General features: G+C 50.1%; 1 protein-coding gene and 1 non-coding gene across 3 annotated transcripts in view; one reads left to right on the top strand and one right to left on the bottom strand.

Moving 5' to 3' along the window:
• CAND2 (cullin associated and neddylation dissociated 2 (putative)) overlaps positions 1-19,166 on the bottom strand; it is a 36,121-nt gene that overhangs the window by 5,611 nt on the left and 11,344 nt on the right. Inside the window, exons 3-10 of one of the 2 annotated variants that reach the window (XM_049766258.1) lie at positions 18,763-19,028; positions 13,596-13,701; positions 13,321-13,467; positions 10,698-10,986; positions 8,072-8,213; positions 6,392-7,894; positions 3,964-4,059; positions 938-1,035 (exon numbers count right to left, since the gene is read on the bottom strand). In XM_049766258.1, the coding sequence (XP_049622215.1) occupies positions 938-1,035; positions 3,964-4,059; positions 6,392-7,894; positions 8,072-8,213; positions 10,698-10,986; positions 13,321-13,467; positions 13,596-13,701; positions 18,763-19,028 (2,647 nt within the window). Of the gene's footprint in view, positions 1-937; positions 1,108-3,963; positions 4,060-6,391; positions 7,895-8,071; positions 8,214-10,697; positions 10,987-13,320; positions 13,468-13,595; positions 13,702-18,762; positions 19,029-19,166 lie in introns of both variants that reach the window. The other variant, XM_049766257.1, reaches the window with a different exon arrangement.
• Positions 16,483-16,589, top strand: LOC125998322 (U6 spliceosomal RNA). The gene has a single exon (XR_007491912.1). It is a non-coding gene; the product is annotated as a U6 spliceosomal RNA (small nuclear RNA).

Below are 19,166 nucleotides of genomic sequence, written 5' to 3' on the forward strand. Positions count from 1 at the left end.
GGGCCACACCCGGGAATGCTCAGGGGTTACTCCTGGCTTGTGCTCAGAAGTTGCTCCTGGCTTGGGGGACCATATGGGACACCGGGGGATCGAACCTCGGTCCGTCCAAGGTTAGCGCAGGCAAGGCAGGCACCTTACCTTTAGCACCACCGCCCGGCCCCTTATTTTATTTTTTTAAACTTCACTTATTCATTGATTGATTGGTTTTGGGGCCACACCCAGTGGCACTCAGGGATCACTCCTAGCTCTGCACCCAGAAGCCACCCCTGGCAGACTGGGGAACCATATGGGATGCTGGGAGTCGAACCAAGTACCTCCAGGTCAGCCACATGCAAGGCAAATGCCCTACCACTGTGCTATCTCTCTGGCCCCACACACTGGGGCTTCTGAGCTTTGTCTGCTCCTGTCTTCCCCACAGCACATGGACAGGGATGGAGCTTTTCCTCATAACACCCATGCTGTCTGCCCCTGGCTTGGGTTGTGCTGAGGTCTGGAGCTTTCCCTGGGGCCAGCCCTGAAAACTGTGCCCTCCAGTGGATAGGGCTTTTGCCTTACATGTGGATGACCCGGGTTCTATCCCTGGCATCCCATATGGATCCCTGAGCCTGCCAGGAGTAACTTCTGAGCGAGAGCCAGGAGTAACCCCTGAACACTGCCAGGTATGGTCAAAAAATAAAAATAAGGGGCCGGAGAGATAGCACAGCGGCGTTTGCCTTGCAAGCAGCCGATCCAGGACCAAAGGTAGTTGGTTTGAATCCCGGTGTCCCATATGGTCCCCCGTGCCTGCCAGGAGCTATTTCTGAGCAGACAGCGAGGAGTAACCCCTGAGCACTGCCGGGTGTGGCCCAAAAACCGAAAGAAAAAATGAAAATAAAAATAAAAATAAAAAAGCTGTGCCCCGAATTCTGGCTGCACCTCACTGCTCCATCAAGCTTACCTCACGGATGAGATCCCTTCGGATCTTGGTCTCCTGGTAGAGGCGGGGCAGGATGTGATCCAGTAGGTCACGGATCAGCGAGGGCTTGTTGTGCACGGCTGAGTTGAGGACGGCCAGAGCTGCCCGGCGTACGTTCAGGTCCGGGTCCTGGAGACTCTCCATGAACTCTCCTACATGGAGGGAGGAGTGAGGGAAGGCAAGGAGCTGGCATCCCACCCGTGGCATGGAACAAGGCTTCCAAGTCTTAGGAGCTAGACGGGGCTTGGCTTCAACCCTTGTGTGCCACTTCCTAATTTGGAGCTCAGAGTCCTAAGAACCTCATAACCTCATAACCCAAACTACCTCCCACCTGCTGGAGGACAGTTTTCAGGGCTAATAATGCCGTAATAATACTACTACTAGTAGGACTGGAGCAATAGCACAGTGTTATGGCATTTGCCTTGCCAACACAGGACGGACCCCGGTTTGAATCTCACCAGCCCATATGGCCCCCCGAGCCTGCCAGGAGCAGCTTTGGAGCTCAGAGCTGGGAGTAACTCCTGAGCACTGACAGGTGTGACCCCAAAACAAACAAACAATCCCACACACAAAAAAAGGGCAGTTTCAGTGCTGTTGTAACACGGACAGGTGAGGCCTGCTGGGAAAATTTGCACCAAGTAACCGCACACTGTACATACATTTTGGTAGTGATTAAGTTTCGTGTCATTCTTAGTATCTTAGGTACACAAAAATAAATGAAATTTTAAATAGGGTGTCTTCAATCTCCCTCCTGCCAAAAACAAACAAAACTCTTTTTTTTTTTTTTTGAGCCACACCCGGCGGTGCTCAGGGGTTATTCCTCGCTGTCTGCTCAGAAATAGCTCCTGGCAGGCACGAGGGACCATATGGGACACCGGGATTCGAACCAACCACCTTTGGTCCTGGATCGGCTGCTTGCAAGGCAAAAGCCGCTGTGCTATCTCTCTGGGCCCACAAACAAAACTCTTAATTGGCCAGGGATGTCATTCAGTGGTAAAACACATGTTTTTGCACAGATGAGGCCCTAAATTTGATCCCTGACACTTCCAGTGAGGAAAACAGACAAACCTCCTAACTGTATTTTATATGAGGACTAGAACCAGCCATTTGAAAATCAACTAATCTCAAGTACTCATTTTTTTTTTTTTTTCAGTTTTTGGGCCACACCCGGTGACACTCAGGGGTTACTCCTGGCTATGCGCTCAGAAATCGCTCCTGGCTTGGGGGATCATATGGGACACTGGGGATTGAACCCAGGTCTGTCCTGTGTCAACCACATGCAAGGCAAACTCCCTACGCTGTGCTATCGCTCAGGCCCCTAACTCAAGTAATTTCTAAGGCTCTTTCAGAGCTGGGCAGATAGGTTAAAGGATTGGAAGCCTGGGGTTAATACCCAATGCACATGGTTTCTCAAGCACTGTCAGTAGCAAATCCCCGATCAATCAAGTGGATCAATCCTTGATCATGACTAGGTGTGGTCCTAGAGGCCCCACAGCACTGCAGTGGTGGCCCTGTAATGACACCTCTATAGTACCCTAAGGCATCACATCTTCAGACTCTCACTGACCTGTCAGTCAGCTCACCAAGAATAGCCAGGAGAGCCCCAAGCACCACTTGGGAGAACCCCTCAAAAACTATTTAAAAAATTACCTAAATCTGGGGCCGGGCAGTGGCGCTAGAGGTAAGATGCCTGCCTTGCCTGCGTTAGCCTTGGATGGACCTCGGTTCGATCCCCCGGTGTCCCATACGGTCCCCCAAGCCAGGAGCAACTTCTGAGCGCATAGCCAGGAGTAACCCTTGAGCGTTACTGGGTGTGGCCCAAAAAACAAACAAACAAACAAAAAATTACCTAAATCTGGGGCTGGAGCATTAGTACACCATGTAGGGTACTTGCTTTGCATGAGGCTGGCCCAGATTCGATCCCTGGCATCCCATATGATCCCCTGAGCCCTCCAGGAGTGAGCCCTGAGTGCAGAGCCAGGAGTAAGGCCAGGGGAGTGAGAACTACCATGTGTGGCCCCAAAACAAAACAAACCAATGACTCAAATCCATTATCATTCGAACCCATTGGATAAAAAAGGATACATAAAAAAAAAAGGATCCATGAATTATATAATTAGATGAACAAATCAACGAGTGGGGAAGTAGAAAATGCTTTTTTGGGGGGAAGGGGTCACACCCAGCAGCGCTCAGGGGTTGCTCCTGGCTCTGCACTCAGAAATTGCCCCTGGGGCCGGGCGGTGGCGCTAAAGGTAAGGTGCCTGCCTTGCCTGCGCTAGCCTTGGACGGACCGTGGTTCGATCCCCCGGTGTCCCATATGGTCCCCCAAGCCAGGAGCAACTTCTGAGCGCATAGCCAGGAGTAACCCCTGAGCATTACCGGGTGTGGCCCAAAAATAAAAAAAAAATAATAAAAAAAAAAGAAATTGCCCCTGGCAGGCATGGGGGACCATATAGGATGCTGGGATTCGAACCACTGTCCTTCTGGATGCAAGGCAAATGCCCTACCTCCAGGCTCTCTCCAGCGCCGCCCCCCCTTTTTTTTTGGTTTTTGGGTCACACCCAGCAGCGTTCAGGGGTTACTCCTGGCTCTTCGCTCAGAAATCGCTCCTGGTAGGCTCAGGGACCATATGGGGTGTCAGGATTTTAACCACCATCCTTCTGCGTGCAAGGCAAACACTTTACCTCCATGCTATCTCTCCGGCCAGAAAATGCTTTTTCTCTTTGACACTGCCAGGGCTTAAAAATTGAGACATGCGGGGCCAGAGAAATATATGATGAGGTGGGATGCTGGGTGTCCTACCCATAGACCCCTAAGTCATCCAAAAGTCATCCCAAAGAATGCAGATAATCTATGCTACAGATGAGGAAACTGAGGCCCAGAGGGAGGACCATGGTGATCATCTGTTCCCATAGTCCATCACTGGGGATATGGGCCTCTCTGGTATCCATCCCCCCTTGGGTCACCCAGACAGGATATGATTGGGGTCAGCAGAGTGGGGGGCTCACCGATGAGACTCTTCAGGAGGGGGTCGACAGGCTGAGGCTGATCTGAGATGAGGAATTTGACTGCTGTGATGACAGTGCTCCGGGTGTGTGGTTGGCCTGCAAGAACGAAAGTAGGGTGTCTGGGTCCACACTAGGACACCCACAAGTCCAAAGGTACCAGGGTTTTCCTCTGTTTTTGTGGGAGACAGACTGTACCCCACTCAAGAACCCTATTTAGGGCCGAAGAGATAGCACAGTGGTAGGGCATTTGCCTTGCATGTGACTGACCCAGGACCGATGGTGGTTCAAATCCCAGCATCCCATATGGTCCCCCAGCCTGACAGGGGCGATTTCTGAGCACAGAGCTAGGAGTAACCCCTGAGCACTGCCAGGTGTGACCCCAAAACAACAACAACAACAACAACAACAACAACAACAACAACAACAAAAAGAATCCCACAGCTGATTGAGTCCTGGCCAGGTCCATATTCTACAGGTCTCTCCATGCAAGGGTAGTGGTTCTACAGACAGACCCACAAAATGCACAGTACTCCCCAGACTTAGCAACAGAGACCTCACTTCATTTTGCTCCAGTCTTGCTTTCTGAGAAAAGAAGAAGAAAATGCTTTCTGAAGAAGAAGAAGAAAATGCATTCCCCATTATATGGGCTAACCAAGAAATCGACAGCTGTTCCTATGTTCTCAAATCTCCTCTTGAAACTAGTCACACTCCACTGACACATTTTCTTCACAGAAGCAGAAGGTACAATCCTAAAATCTCTGTTTTAAACCCACAGAAATTCTGCGCAAGTCAAAGCAATTCTAAGAAAAAGGAGCAAAGCCAGGGGCATCATACTGCTTGGTTTTAAATTATAAGGGCCAGGGGCTGGAGCTAAAACCCAAAGGGTAGGGCATTTGCCTTGCACATGGCCGACCTGGGACAGATCCAAGTTGGGTCCTCGGCATCCCATATGGTCCCCCGAGCCTGCCAGGAGCGACTTCTGAGCACAGAGCCAGAGTAACCCCTGAGTGCTGCCAGGTGTGACCCATAAACCAATATATATATATAGGGTTCAGACATATAATAATACAGCATGCATGGCACTTGCCTTGCATGTGGCCAAGTTAGATTTGATCTCAAGTACCACATCTGGTGCCCTGGAACATCAGGAGAAATCCCTGAGCACAGAACTAGGAATATATCCCGAGCATAGTCAGGTGTGCCCCCCTCCAAAAACAAACCCCTTGTGTTACAAACCTCTAGTCTTTTACTGGCATAAAAACAGACATTGGTCAGAATGACAGTACAATAGGTAGAACACATGCCTGTTCCATCCCCAGCATCCCATATGGTCCTCTGAGCCCCATCAGGAGAGAGTGCGGAGCTAGGAATAAGCCCTGAGCACAGCCAGGAGTGGCCCCACAACCAAACCAAACCAAAACTAAATGGACATATAGATCAATGGAGCAGAACAAGAACTGAGAAAGAAACTCTAGCATACATGGTCAGCTCATACTTGACAAAGGAGCTACGGGTCAGGGAGATGTGACTCCCTGGTAAAGAGAGATAAAGCACGTGTTTTTGCATGTATGAGGACTTGATCCCTGGCACCAAGAGGCCCTAAAAATACTTCAGGTGTGTCCCCCTTTAAGGATAACAAACGGAGAAGCCAAGAAGAGTGGAGAAGAAAATCTATCAATAAATGCTTTGGAGAAACTAACGTGCAACAAAACAAAGCTGATTCTTCAAGCTTGCCAGTGGGGTTTTATTCATGGATTTAGTTAAGATTTTTCTAAGTTGGGGCTGGAGAGATAGCATGGAGGTAAGACATTTGCCTTTCATGCAGGAGGTCATCCGTTCAAATCCTGGCGCCCCATATGGTCCCCGGTGCCTGCCAGGAGCAATTTCTGAGCCTGGAGCCAGGAATAACCCCTGAGCACTGCCGGGTATGACCCAAAAACCACAAAAAAAAAAAAAAAAAAAGATTTTTCTAAGTCAAGATCACTACATTTAGGGCCGGAGAGATAAAATGGAGGTAAGGCATTTGCCTTGCATGCAGAAGGTCGGTGGTTCGAATCCTGGCATCCCATAGGGTCCCCCGGGCCTGCCAGGAGCGATTTCTGAGCATAGAGCCAGGAGGAACTCCTGAGCACCACCGGGTATGGCCCCAAAACAAACAACAAAAAACCTAATAATTAGAAACACTTTTCTTAACCTCTGGCTGGAGCATCCTAGCACTGGGAAAAACTGATGTGTTGCTGGGACATAGAAAAATTTCAGGCCCTACAGCTCAAATAGTCCCCTGGGGGAAGAAGAAGAGGAGAATCCTGTTTCTGCCTATGTTTGCTGTCTTAACCCTATGAGCTGTAACTGCCAGAGCTTGCTAGAAGTTCAGGAGCAAGGTGCCCATCTCCAATTAGATCTCCTTTTCTCACCCAGTGCCCCTTACTTGCAGCAAGTTGCTTCTGCAGCCGGGGCAGCAGGAACTGTGGATTCACAAGGATCAGTTTCCCCAGGCATTCGGCCACCACACCCCGGGTTCCCTCCTCTGCAGCCTCACAGAGCTGGAAGAGCAGAGCCCAGATGTCTTCAGCATAGGGCTTCAGGCTGTCCGGTGAGGCGGCTGCCAGGGCCTCCCGAAGGGCCTGCAACAGCAAATACTGTCTCCGGGGCTCAGTTTTGATCTGTCCCAGCAGGAAAGGCAAGAAGTGGGGCAGGTTCCCAGCTCCCACACGACCCAGGGCATAAGAGGCAGCTGTCCTCACATCCTCGCTGGGAGACCCCAAAGCTTCCAGAAGTACCTCCTTCAGTTCCCGCTGAGGACCTGGCCCAGCCACCTGGCCCACTTCAGCCAGTGACAGGAATGCCAGGACCTTAACAGCTGTACTGGTATCAGGGGACTTGGCATCACAGACCAAGCGGTTAGCTGTCCCAGCTGCCTCTTGAGGACAGGCGGCTGCCAGCGCTGCCACACAGCGAGCCAGAGAGTGGAAGACTTGTTTGTGCAAGCCCGACCCACCATCTGAGGCCTGCTCATAGACAGGCGCAGTGATCTGTCGCATGAGCTCTGCATAGGCCACACATGGTGGCCGGGTCCCTACTAGAGCTTGCAAGAAGTCCTCAGCAGCCCCCAGCACTCCAGCTGGCAGCAGCGGTGATCGCAGCAGCTTCAGGAGCTCTGAAAGCACCAGGCCACTGACTTTGGCCAGAGAGGTCGGCTGGGCATGTGTCACCGTGGTGAGGAAATCCACAGCCAGTTGGGCCACATGCATGTCACTTTCGTGAACCAGAGCAGGCAATTCAGCCAGCACAGCCTGGACAGCAGGTGGTGGGAGGCTGAGTCCCAGATGCTGGACCAGGGCATCCAGGGCAAATAGCGTGGCCAGCCGCAGGGCCCGCTGGTTCTTCCGCAGGAATGAAGCCAGAAGGGGCAACGCCTCGGCCACGATGGGCTGTAGGTTGAGTTTCAAAGGGGACAAGGCTACCAGGGTGAGTGCCCTCACGGCTGGCAGCCGAGTGATCTCGTTGCGTAGACGCTCCAGAAGAAGTGACAGTGATGGCTGCAAGTCAGCTCCGAGCCGGTCACCCAGGTGGCCCACGAGATAGCCCATGCAGGAGATGGCCCTCTCCTTCACCTCCTGATCCAGGTCAGTGGCACGGAGCCGAGCCAGGGTGGCAGCGAACATCTGTCCCACATATGGCTCTGGGTCCAGTTTCCGAGGTGCATCTAACGGCCACAGTCTACACACCAATTCCTGTAGCACCAGCAGGGCCTCGGCTGCAATCTTGTAGAAAGGGTCTGCTACACAAGCCATCAGCAGGGGCAGTAGGCTGTGCAGGTGTGGATAGAAAACCTCGGCCGGCTCCGTGGCCAGCAGCCCCTGCAGAAAAGCCAGAGCATCCATCCGGATGGTGGAGGAACTGGAGCGGTCCCCCAGGGAATAGACGATGCCTGCAGTTGGGGGACAAAGATTACAAGGCTAGCGATGCTGGCCAGCCCTTCTGGAGCCCAGTTCAACCCACCTGGCACCAGAAAGCTGGGCCTGTTTACCTGAGCATTATGGGAAGGGAGAGCCCCATACATTGGTTTACAGGGACAAGGCTGGAGGCTGGATCAGGTGTCTCTTACCTGCTACCAGTGCAGGCATGTACTCGGCCAGGCAGCCGGGGAGGACTTCAGCTAGCTCGGACAGGAGGCTGAAGCAGCCCTGGCGGGCCCGCACGCTCCGGTCTTTGAGCTGCCTATGAAGAACCTTCATCACCAGGGGCACCTGTGGGCAGGTGGGGAGGTGAGTAAGCAGCTAGAAAATCACCCACCTCACCAACCTCTGGGGGAATCAGTGCAGAGTATACCCAGGAGGGACCGCCAGGCTGAAGGAGTCAGGAGTTTGCAGTCCCACTTTCATTTTTTGTTGTTGTTTCATTTTGGTTTTTGATTTTGGGCCACACACCTTGTGATGCTCAGGGGTTACTCCTGGCTATGCGCTCAGAAATCGCTCCTGACTTGGGGAACCATATGGGATGCCGGGGATCGAACCAAGGTCTGTCCTAGGTTGGCGTATGCAAGGCAAACACCCTACCGCCTTCACTACCAGAATTGACACTCTCTCTCTCTCTCACTCTCTCTCTCTCTCTCTCTCTCTCACTCTCTCTCTCTCTCTCTCTCTCTCTCTCTCTCTCTCTCTCTCTCTCTCTCTCTCCTACACACACCTCTCAATCCCTTTCCTAAGCTGCACACACCAGCAAAGACCTGTGTCCCCATCTTCACCATTTCCATCTAAAACATCACACTGCTGTGACCACTGCCCCCATCTCCACAAGGACACCTGAAGCCCTTGAACAAAACCATAGAGAAAACTCTAGGTTGATCCCTCCCAGTGGTCCTCAAACTATGGCCCGCGGGCCACATACTGTATTTGTATCTGTTTTGTTTCTTCATTGCAAAATAAGATATATGCAGTGTGCATAAGAATTTGTTCATAAGTTTTGTTTTTACTATAGTCAGACCCTCCAATGGTCTGAGGGACAGTGAACTGGCCCCCTGTTTAAAAAGTTTGAGGACCCCTGCTAGGCCATCTAGGGAACTGCATGTCCTTCTTCGGTGCACCCCTAGAAAACAGCCTAACCTGGTACTCATCCAGGGCCCCCATATCCATGAAAACCCTATCAAAATTATTTATTTACTTATTAGTTTGAGGCTCCATGCTAAGGAATCACTCTTGGTAGGCTCCAGGGACCATATGGAGTGCTGGAGATCAAATACCTATTAACTAAGTGCAAGGCCCTCCTCAATGTTGCTCAGGTTCCTAAAAAAAATTTTTTTTTTTTTTGGTTTTTGGGCCACACCCGGTAATGCTCAGGGGTTACTCCTGGCTATGTGCTCAGAAGTTGCTCCTGACTTGGGGGACCATATGGGACACCGGGGGATCGAACCGCGGTCCGTCCAAGGCTAGCGCAGGCAAGGCAGGCACCTTACCTTTAGCGCCACCGCCTGGCCCCTCCTAAAATTTTTTAATACAACTTTTTTTTTTCTTTGTTTTTGAGTCACACTTGGCAGTGCTCAGGGGTTACTCCTGGCTCTACATTCAGAAATCGCTCCTGGCAGGCTCAGGGGACCATATGGGATGCCGGGATTTGAACCACCATCCTTCTGCATGTAAGGCAAATGCCCTACCTCCATGCTATCTCTCCAACCTCTTAATACAACATTTTATTTTTTTAAATTATTTTTTTATTTTTTAATACAACATTTAAAATAATAATAAAACTTTTATAGAAGTTTAAATTAAAAAGGTGTTTAAATTTAATTGTTTCGTTTTGGGGCCAAACCCAGTGATGCTCAGGAGTTACTCCTGGCAGTCTCAGGGGTTCATATGGGGTGCCAAGAACTGACCTGCTGTGCTATTTCAACTCCTTTAAAAAAAATTTTTTTTTGTTTTTGTTTTTGGGCCACACCCACTTGACGCTCAGGGGTTACTCCTGGCTATGCGCTCAGAAATCGCCCCTGGCTTTGGGGGACCATATGGGAAGCTGCGGGATCGAACCTCAGTCCGTCCTACGCTAGCGCTTGCAAGGCAGACACCTTACCTCTAGCGCCACCTTCCCGGCCCCTAAAACATTTTTTTTAAAGACCTCCAAAGTGGGTCCAAAGGTGTTTGCCTTGCATGCAGAAGGACTTGGGATGGACATGGGTTCGATTGATTCCGGGCATCCCATATGTTCCCCAGAGCCTGCCAGGAGTAATTTCTGAGCGCAGAGCTAGGAGAAACCCTAGAGTGCTGTCAGGTATGGCCCCCAAACAAACAAACAAACAAACAGACTCCAAATCTACTTCAACAATCCTCTCTCTCACCCTGAACACACTTCAGTGGGTCTCTAACCTCTAGTTTCAGGTTCGTTGCAGCTCTGCCCCACACAGTTTTCAAATGGAGACAGAGAGGCTTGAGAGATAGCACAACCATAGGCCGTTTGTCTTGCATACAGCCGACCTGGGAGGGATCTGGTTGGATTCCCAGCATCCTATATGGTCCCCCAGTCTGCCAGGGGAGATTTCTGAATGCAGAGCCAGGAGTACTCCCTGAGTGCTGCTGTGTGTGGCCCAAAAACCATTCAATCAATCAGCTGCTGCAGCTAAGTCACTCTTAGGATAAACCCGAACCCCTTTCCCTTGGCTTGGAACCCCTCCTTGTTCCCAGGGCCCTCCCTGTGGATCCCAGGCACCTGCCAGACATGGGCATAGGGACAGGGAGTGTCACCTGTCCTCGCAGCAGCTGGAGGTGGGCTCCTGACTGGGCCAGCTCATTCGAGGCCTCTAGCCAGACTTTGGGGGGCCGCGTCTGACGTAGCAGCACGATGTAGGCCCGGAGCACATCGGCCCTGACATTGTCCTCCCGCTCTGAGAAGCGACGAATGAGTGCCGGTGCCAGACCACGGTGGAAGTCGGCCACCATGTCAGGCCTTGCTGCCACCAGCGCAGCCAGGCACTTGGCCGACGCTCGTCGCACCTTCCAGCTCATGTCATCGTCGTCGCTATATTCATCGTCACTATATTCATTGTCGCTCTCTGCAATGGAACAAATTCCATTAGAGCTCTTTCTATGTCCTACATCTCAGACAGATGGGGCCACCGCTTCCCCCAACTCCACACTGGACTAAAGGCTGCACACAAAACCCACGGGTCTAGCCCCAGCTTCCCCATTTTTGGGCCAAAGCTCCATTTACTGAAGCTGGTTTGTTTGGAGACAACAACCACCTCGTCACATTGCTTGTGACCTGTGTGGGGCGATCACTTCGCAACCGCAGAGTAGATGGAGCTGACCTTGCAACTGATGGCGTCCAACTTTTGTGTCCAAACCCCAAGACCCTCCAGGCTTTCGGAGGACTCAGAATCTATTAGGCCACAAAAGGAATCACTCACTGGAATTTCTGGAGATGCCACAGATACCCCAATCCTTCCTTTCCCTGCATCTGACACCCCCATTCTGGCTTCCAGGCAGGATTCATGAGGAGGAAAAGCTATGTTGGTGACGGAGAGACATCAAATCTATCCCACACCTCAGGATAGGGGTGTCCTATTTTTCTGGTTTTTGGGCCACACCCGGTGACACTCAGGGGTTACTCCTGGCTATGCATTCAGAAATCACTCCTGAATTGGGGGACCATATGGGACACCGGGGATCGAACTCAGATCCATCCTGGGTCAATCGAGTGCAAGGCAAATGCCCTACTGCTTGTTGTGCCACTGCTCCGGCCCCCCCAAATGGTGATTGATTCTACTAAGGACACACAACTCCAAAACAGTAGAACTGAGATTCAGGCCTACAAAACGAGTGCATATTAGCATGGGAGACAAAGAAGGAACACCAGAACGGGGTGCCCCCTACCCCTTTCCACCTGTGCTTTTCCTCTCTGTCCACAGGATACCCGTGGACTTTCAGAGCACTGGCATCTGTTGGGGGTTTGTGCTACCATGGGCCATGTGGAAAGGTCCTGCAGTGTTTGCTGTCCACAGCTCAGCTCAACATAATGATCTTTTTGTTTTGTTTTGTTTTTGGTTTTTGGTTTTTGGGTCACACCCGGCGGTGCTCAGGGGTTACTCCTGGCTGTCTGCTCAGAAATAGCTCCTGGCAGGCATGGGGGACCATATGGGACACTGGAATTCGAAACAACCACCTTTGGTCCTGGATCGGTTGCTTGCAAGGCAAACACCGCTGTTCTATCTCTCCGGGCCCCAACATAATGATATTTTGAGGGTGTTTTCACCCTCTGCTATGCTTGAAGAAACAGCACTTGTGCCTGACAAGGAAACTCTCTGTCTCCTGCTCGCTATTTTTTCTGGCCCTAAGGCCCTGACCTTCCCCAACACCCTCTGAAACCCCAGACATGGAAGTCCAGTTATTGTTCCCCCATGAGTCCAGAGGGGGGCAGCAGAGAGATTGCTATGTCACAGAGCAGGTTCCAAGTCCAGGTCCCTCCATACCACTTCCTGTTTGTGTTATTCCTTGGCAAAGAATCTCTTTTTTTTGTTTTACTTTGTTTTGGAGGGACACTAGGCATTGCTCCTGATTACTTCTAGCTCTGTACTCAGGAATGACTTCTGGCAGAGCTTGGGGAACCATATGGAATGCCAGGGATAGAACCAGGGTTGGGAGTTCAAGTACAAGGCAACCTTCCCATTATACCAAAGTTCTGACCACAAACTAAGTAGGTCTTTTTAAAAATTGGGGGGGGGGGTGCGGAGTGGTGGCGCAAAGGGTAAGGCTTCTGCCCTACCCACACCAACCTAGGATGGACCCCCGGCTATCCCCTGGCATCCCATACGGTCCCCCAAGCCAGGAGCGATTTCTGAGCGCATAGCCAGGAGTAACCCCTGAGCGTCACCGGGTGTGGCCCCAAAACCAAAATAAATAAAGTAAAATAAAAAATTTTTGGTTTTAGGCCACATCTGGTGGTACTCAGGGGTTACTCCTGGCTTTGCACTCAAAAATCACTGCTGGCACTGTTTGAGGGACCATATGGGATGCTGAGGACAGAACCTGGATGTACCATATGTAAGATCAGCTCCCTACCTACTGTACTATCATTCTAGCCCTGGCCAAAGATCTTTTAAGTCTTCTTGTCTTAAGTTTTCTTGTCTGAAATATGAAAGAGATTAATAAAGAGTGGCCCTAAGTTACTGACAGAAACATGCATACAGGACAGGGATAGCTATGGTACTTATTGCCATTAGGGGGGGACAACCAGGGACCCCGAGAGCAGGAACAAAGCCTGGTAGAGGGGCAGGATCAAAATGGGGGCACCAGATATGGCCCACATTTCAGCCAGGAAGGCCCTTGGAAGGCTGACTCCTGTGTCCCACCCCAAAGAGCAGCTGGCCACATACCTTGCTCATTGAGATCACTGTCCTCGGTCTCCATCTTCTCCTCGTCCCCGTCACTGTCATAGTTGTAGTTGGGGTCATGTTTCAGGTACTGGAGGCAGAGACTGGTCACACTGGAAACATGAGGACCCATCTCTTTGGGACACCTGTGGGCAAATGGGGAGGAGCAAAGCTGAATCCTGCAGTTTTCCTGTTTTGAGACTAGGATTCCCCTCTTGATCCCCGTTCCCAGGGGAGCCCTGGGTCCCCCATCTTCGGGCATTCCAACACCTACTTCTTCAAGAAGGCCTCCAGAGCCTGCAGACAGGATTCACGGAGCTCATCGTCGTCCAGGTGACAGAATTCTAGCACCAGGGGCACCAGGCGGTCCAAGTGGGCACCTGCGGGGCCAGGTGTGTCTCTGAGCCAAGCCAGTCTCTTCTCACTCTGCCCCACTGTTCTCAGCCCATCCTGCCCTGTACCTCTGACCCTGCCAGAGTAGCGAACTTCTTCTCTGCCCCTGTGGGCCACCCAGGACACATCTGCAGGCGTCAGATCTCAAACTGCTCATTGGCACCCCAGGGGCAGCTGTGCCAATCAGGCAGAAGTTTGGTTACAATCTTTTGGTTTTGGGGCCACACCCGGCCAAGCTCAGGGGTTACTCCTGGCTCTGCACTCAGAAATCACTCCTGGCAGGCTTGGGGGACCATATGGGATGATGGGGATCAAACCCAGGCCTGTCCTGTGTTGGCTATGTGCAAGGCAAACACCTTACCACTGTGCTATCTCTCTGGCCCCTGGTTATAATCTAAGTTAGGATGCAGATAAAGAATGTGTCTAAGCTCAGGCCTGGATGCAAAGTATGTAGCATTTGGGGTCGAAGATTCCTCTCATCCCTTCCTTAGTCTTATTTTCTTTTTTTTTTTTTTTTTTTTTTTTGGTTTTTGGACCACACCCGGTAACGCTCAGGGGTTACTCCTGGCTATGCGCTCAGAAGTTGCTCCTGGCTTGGGGGACCATATGGGACACCGGGGGATCGAACCGCGGTCCGTCCAAGGCTAGCGCAGGCAAGGCAGGCACCTTACCTCTAGCGCCACCACCCGGCCCCAGTCTTATTTTCTTTATATTTTTTTTCTTTCTTAGTTTTTGGGCCACACCTGGTGGTGCTTAGGAGTTACTACTGGCTCTGTGCTCGGAAATCACCCCTGGCAGGCTCGAAGGACCATATGGGATGCCAGGGATTGAACCTAGATCCATCCTGGGTCATCTGCATGCAAGGCAAATGCTCTACCACTATGCTATCACCCCAGCCACCCCAGTCTTATTTCTGCAGTGGGTTATAGCTCTATGTAGGGAAAGAAGGGAGCAGGTACAGAGGCGGGAGATCCTAGGTAGAAAGAAGGGCCCCTTTGAGGTTCCCAAACCTCAGAGGATTTCGCCCTGACCCTTCTCCAGACAACACCTCCCTATTTCTTTTGTTTTGTTTTGTTTTGTTTTGGGGTCACACCCAGAAGCACTCAGGGGTTATTTCTGGCTCTACGCTCAGAAGTTGCTCCTGGCAGGCTCGGGGAACCATATGGGATGCCGGGATTTGAACCACCATCCTTCTGCACGCAAGGTAAATGCCTTACCTCCATGCTATCTCTCCGGCCATGAACACCTCCCTATTTCTGCCCGGTTCACCCTCAGGCCTGCCTAATTGGGCAGTCTTCTTTCCCAGACACATAGTCCTGAGTAGATCTGCTGTCTGGGAAGAGATGAGGAGAGCCCATATGTGTTTACAAGGCGCCCTGCAGTGAGGTTGGGGCAGAATGGGTGACACCATCTACACTGTTGTGTTATGGCACAGAATTCTAGGGTAAAAATCTGTAAGAATCTGCACAGGCCAGATTGCAGGATTTTGTTTCTGTACCACTTCCCTGTACTGAGAGAATACAGACCAAGTTGCTGGAGTGAAACATAGGGAAGGATGAAATCAAAGATGGTAGGAAACTTATAGGATGATGGGCATGTTCTTTATTGCGGTGGCAGTGAGTACCACATACTATAGAAATAAGCAAGCTCAAAATTATGGAATCAGGGGTCGAAGAGATATACAGTGGTAGGGCAATTTGCCTTGCATGCAACTGACCTTGGAGGGACCCAGTTCGATTTCCAGCATCCATATGGTCCCCCAGCCTTCCTTCTCTAGCCAGGGGCGATTTCTGAGTCCAGAGCCAGGAGCGACCCCTGAGCACTACTGGGTGTGGCCCAATAACCAATCAATTAGTCAAGCAATAAATAAAGTTAAAAAATTATGGAATCACATTCTTTTTGGGGCGAGGGGCAGAAGCCACACTTGGCAATGCTCAGAGTCTACTTTTAGCTCTGTGTTTAGGACTTACTTCTTAGGGCCCCTGAGGGGATCATACAGTGCTGGAGATCAAACTCAGTCCTCTTGCATGCAAAGCATGCACTAACCCCAGTGAGATGGCTCTCTAGGCCCTAACTTGTATCCATTAAATAGTGTGGCTAGGACTGGGGAAAGAGCACTACTGGGAATAGCCCCAGAATGCTGTGGATCATGGCCCCCAAAACCAAACAAAAAATAAAAAGGTGGGAAGGGGGGGCGGCGAGGTGGCGCTAGAGGTAAGGTGTCTGCCTTGCAAGCGCTAGCCAAGGAAGGACCGTGGTTCGATCCCCCGGCATCCCATATGGTCCCCCAAGCCAGGGGCAATTTCTGAGTGCTTAGCCAGGAGTAACCCCTGAGCATCAAACAGGTGTGGCCCGAAAAACAAAAAAAAAAAAGTGGGAAGAGGGGGGCAATACAATACTACAGTGGGTAGGTTGTTTGCCTTGCAGGTGGCCAGTTTCATTCTCCAGCATCTTATGTGATTCCCTGAGCTCATCAGGTGTGATCCCTCAGTATCATCAGGACTCATTCCTGAGTGGTGCAGAGCCAGGAGTAATCCCTGAGCCAGTGAGGCCTTCAAACAAACAAAAGAAAAAAAAAGGGGGGTCCTGGGACTGGAACACATGCTTTGCATGCAGTAAGCTGAAATTAAGTTTCTAACATCACAATTGTCCCAGTAACCCCTGAGCACTGCCAGGTGTGGTGCCACAAAGGAATACAATTAACAAATGAGCAAAACAAGAGTGGTTCATTTACGTAAGCATTATTTCCCCAATCAAAAGTTGCTTTAGTGCTCGCTTCGGCAGCACATATACTAAAATTGGGATGATACAGAGAAGGTTAGCATGGCCCCTGCGCAAGGATGACACGCAAATTCGTGAAGCGGTCCATTTTTTTTTTTTTTGGTGGTTTTTGGGCCACAGCTGGCAGTGCTCAGGGTTATTCCTGGCTCCAGGCTCAGAAATCGCTACTGGCAGGCACGGGGAACCATATGGGACGCCGGGATTCGAACTGATGACCTCCTGCATGAAAGGCAAACGCCTTACCTCCATGCTATCTCTCCGGCCCCAAGAATAAGATTTTTGTTTGTTTTTGGGCCACACCCGGCGATGCTCAGGGGTGACTCCTGGCTGTCTGCTCAGAAATAGCTCCTGGCAGGCACGGGGACCATATGGGACACCGGGATTCGAACCAACCACCTTTGGTCCTGGATCGGCTGCTTGCAAGGCAAACGCCCTCCGGGCCCCGAAGCGGTCCATATTTTTAAGGAGACCAGGTGGCACCAAACTGAACTTGGCTGCATCAAGCTTCCCGAGGACTCGCCCTTGATGCCCTGGACCCCACCCCTTCCTAAATCCCAAGGACTTGTCCTTAACATTTTAACTGTTGCAAACCTTGTGACTTGTGATTATCTAAATCTTGCAAAAATGTAACTGAGCAAAAGTCAAGTGTCATGTACTCCCTGAAATGGACCACCCTACTGTAATTTCCCACTGTCTGAAAAGCTATATAAAGGCTTGTTAAATCTGGTTCGGGGCTCTCATTCTATGGCTTATTTAGGCTACGTTGAGAGCCCCTGCATATGCTTGCATAATAAAACCCCTTGCTTTTGAAAAACAAAAGTGCTTTAATTAAATCTGGCTGCAATTATTTAGTTTTCTTTTCTTTTGGGTCACACCCAGTAGCGCTCAGGGCTTACTCCTGGCTCTACACTCAGAAAATTCTCCAGGTAGTCTTGGGGGACCATATGGGATGCCAGCATTCAAACCACTGACCTTCTGCATGCAAGGCAAATGCCTTACCTCCATGCTATCTCTCTGGCCCCAATTATTTTGTTTCCTTCCTTCCTTCCTTCCTTCCTTCCTTCCTTCCTTCCTTCCTTCCTTCCTTCCTTCCTTCCTTCCTTCCTTCTTCCTTCCTTTTTTTCTTTCTTTCTCTTTCTTCTTTCTTTCTTTTTCTTTCTTTCTTTCTTCTTTCTTTCTTTTTCTTTCTTTCTTTCTTTCTTTCTTTCTTTCTTTCTTCTTTTCTTTCTTTTTTCTTTCTTTCTTTTCTTTCTTCTTTCTTTCTTTCTCTTTTTCTTTCTTTTCTTTCTTTCTTTCTTTCTTTCTTTCTTCTTCTTTCTTTCTTCTTTTCTTTCTTTCTTCTTTCTTTCTTCTTTCTTTCTTCTTCTCTTTCTCTTTCTTTCTTTCTTTCTTTCTTTCTTTTCTTTCTTTCTTTCTTTCTTTTTCTTCTTTCTTCTTTCTTCTTCTTTCTTTTTTCTTTCTTTCTCTATCTTTCTTTTCTTTCTTTCTTTCTTTCTTTCTTTCTTCTTCTTTCTTTCTTTCTTTCTTTCTTTCTTTCTTTCTTTTTTCTTTCTTTCTTTCTTTCTTTCTTCTTTCTTTTCTTCTTTCTTTCTTTCTTTCTTTCTTCTTTCTTTCTTTCTTTCTTTCTTTCTTTCTTCTTTCTTTTCATCCATCTACTATCTGTCTAGCTACTATGTATTTGTCTATTTACTATGTATGTCTATCTATCCATCCATCCATCTATTCATCCATCCATCCATCTATCTCTCTATCCATCCATCCATCCATCCATCATCTATCTACCTACCCATCATCCTCTAACTATCTTTTTATCTATCTATCTATCTCCATCATCCATATAACTCTATCTATCTATTCATCTATCTATCTATCTATCTATCTACCCATCTTCTTTATCATCATCCATCTAACTCTATCTTTTTATCTATTATCTATCTATTCATCCATCCATCTATCTATATCTATCCATCATCCATCTAACTCTTTTTATCCATCCATCCATCTATCCATCCATCCATCCATCCATCCATCCACCTACCTACCTACCCTACCTACCTACCTACCTACCTACCTACCTACCTACCTACCTACCTACCTACCTATCTATCTATCTACCTATCTATCTATCTATCTATCTATCTATCTATCTATCTATCTATCTATCTATCTATCTATCTATCTATCTATCTATCTATCTATCGAGGGACCATGTCTGGCCTCCTATGCCCACTACAAACTATGCCCCTCACCCGTGCCCTGCTCCTTACCCAGGCGGTGTCCTGCCTGGCGGCCCACTCCTCCCAGACACTGGATCAGGGTGCGAATGGTGGCAGGGCTGGCAGGCTCACGGAGGCCAGGCAGCTGGTCTAGGAGGTGGTCGGCGAGCTCCACGAAGAGGTCGGTGCTGCAGGCAGCTGACAGGTGGCCCAGTGCCCCGACAGCACGCTTGCGAACGGCCAGACGCGGACTGCTCAGCTGGGGCAGTAGGCAGTGCAGGAGGCTGGCGTGGAAGGCGCTCAAGGGGGCACCTAGCCTGGGGACCCAGGGTAGGTGTTGGAAGTGCCAGCTTAGACGGGCACTTTTCACTCCCTCTTTGCCTCCACCTGGAACCTGTGTCAACTCATTGCTCTTGGGCCCTGTGAGATGGAGTGGCATCCTGAGAGGGCGTGGA

This window comes from Suncus etruscus, chromosome 20, assembly GCF_024139225.1.
Source record: "Suncus etruscus isolate mSunEtr1 chromosome 20, mSunEtr1.pri.cur, whole genome shotgun sequence".
Classification (NCBI taxonomy): Eukaryota; Metazoa; Chordata; class Mammalia; order Eulipotyphla; family Soricidae; genus Suncus; species Suncus etruscus.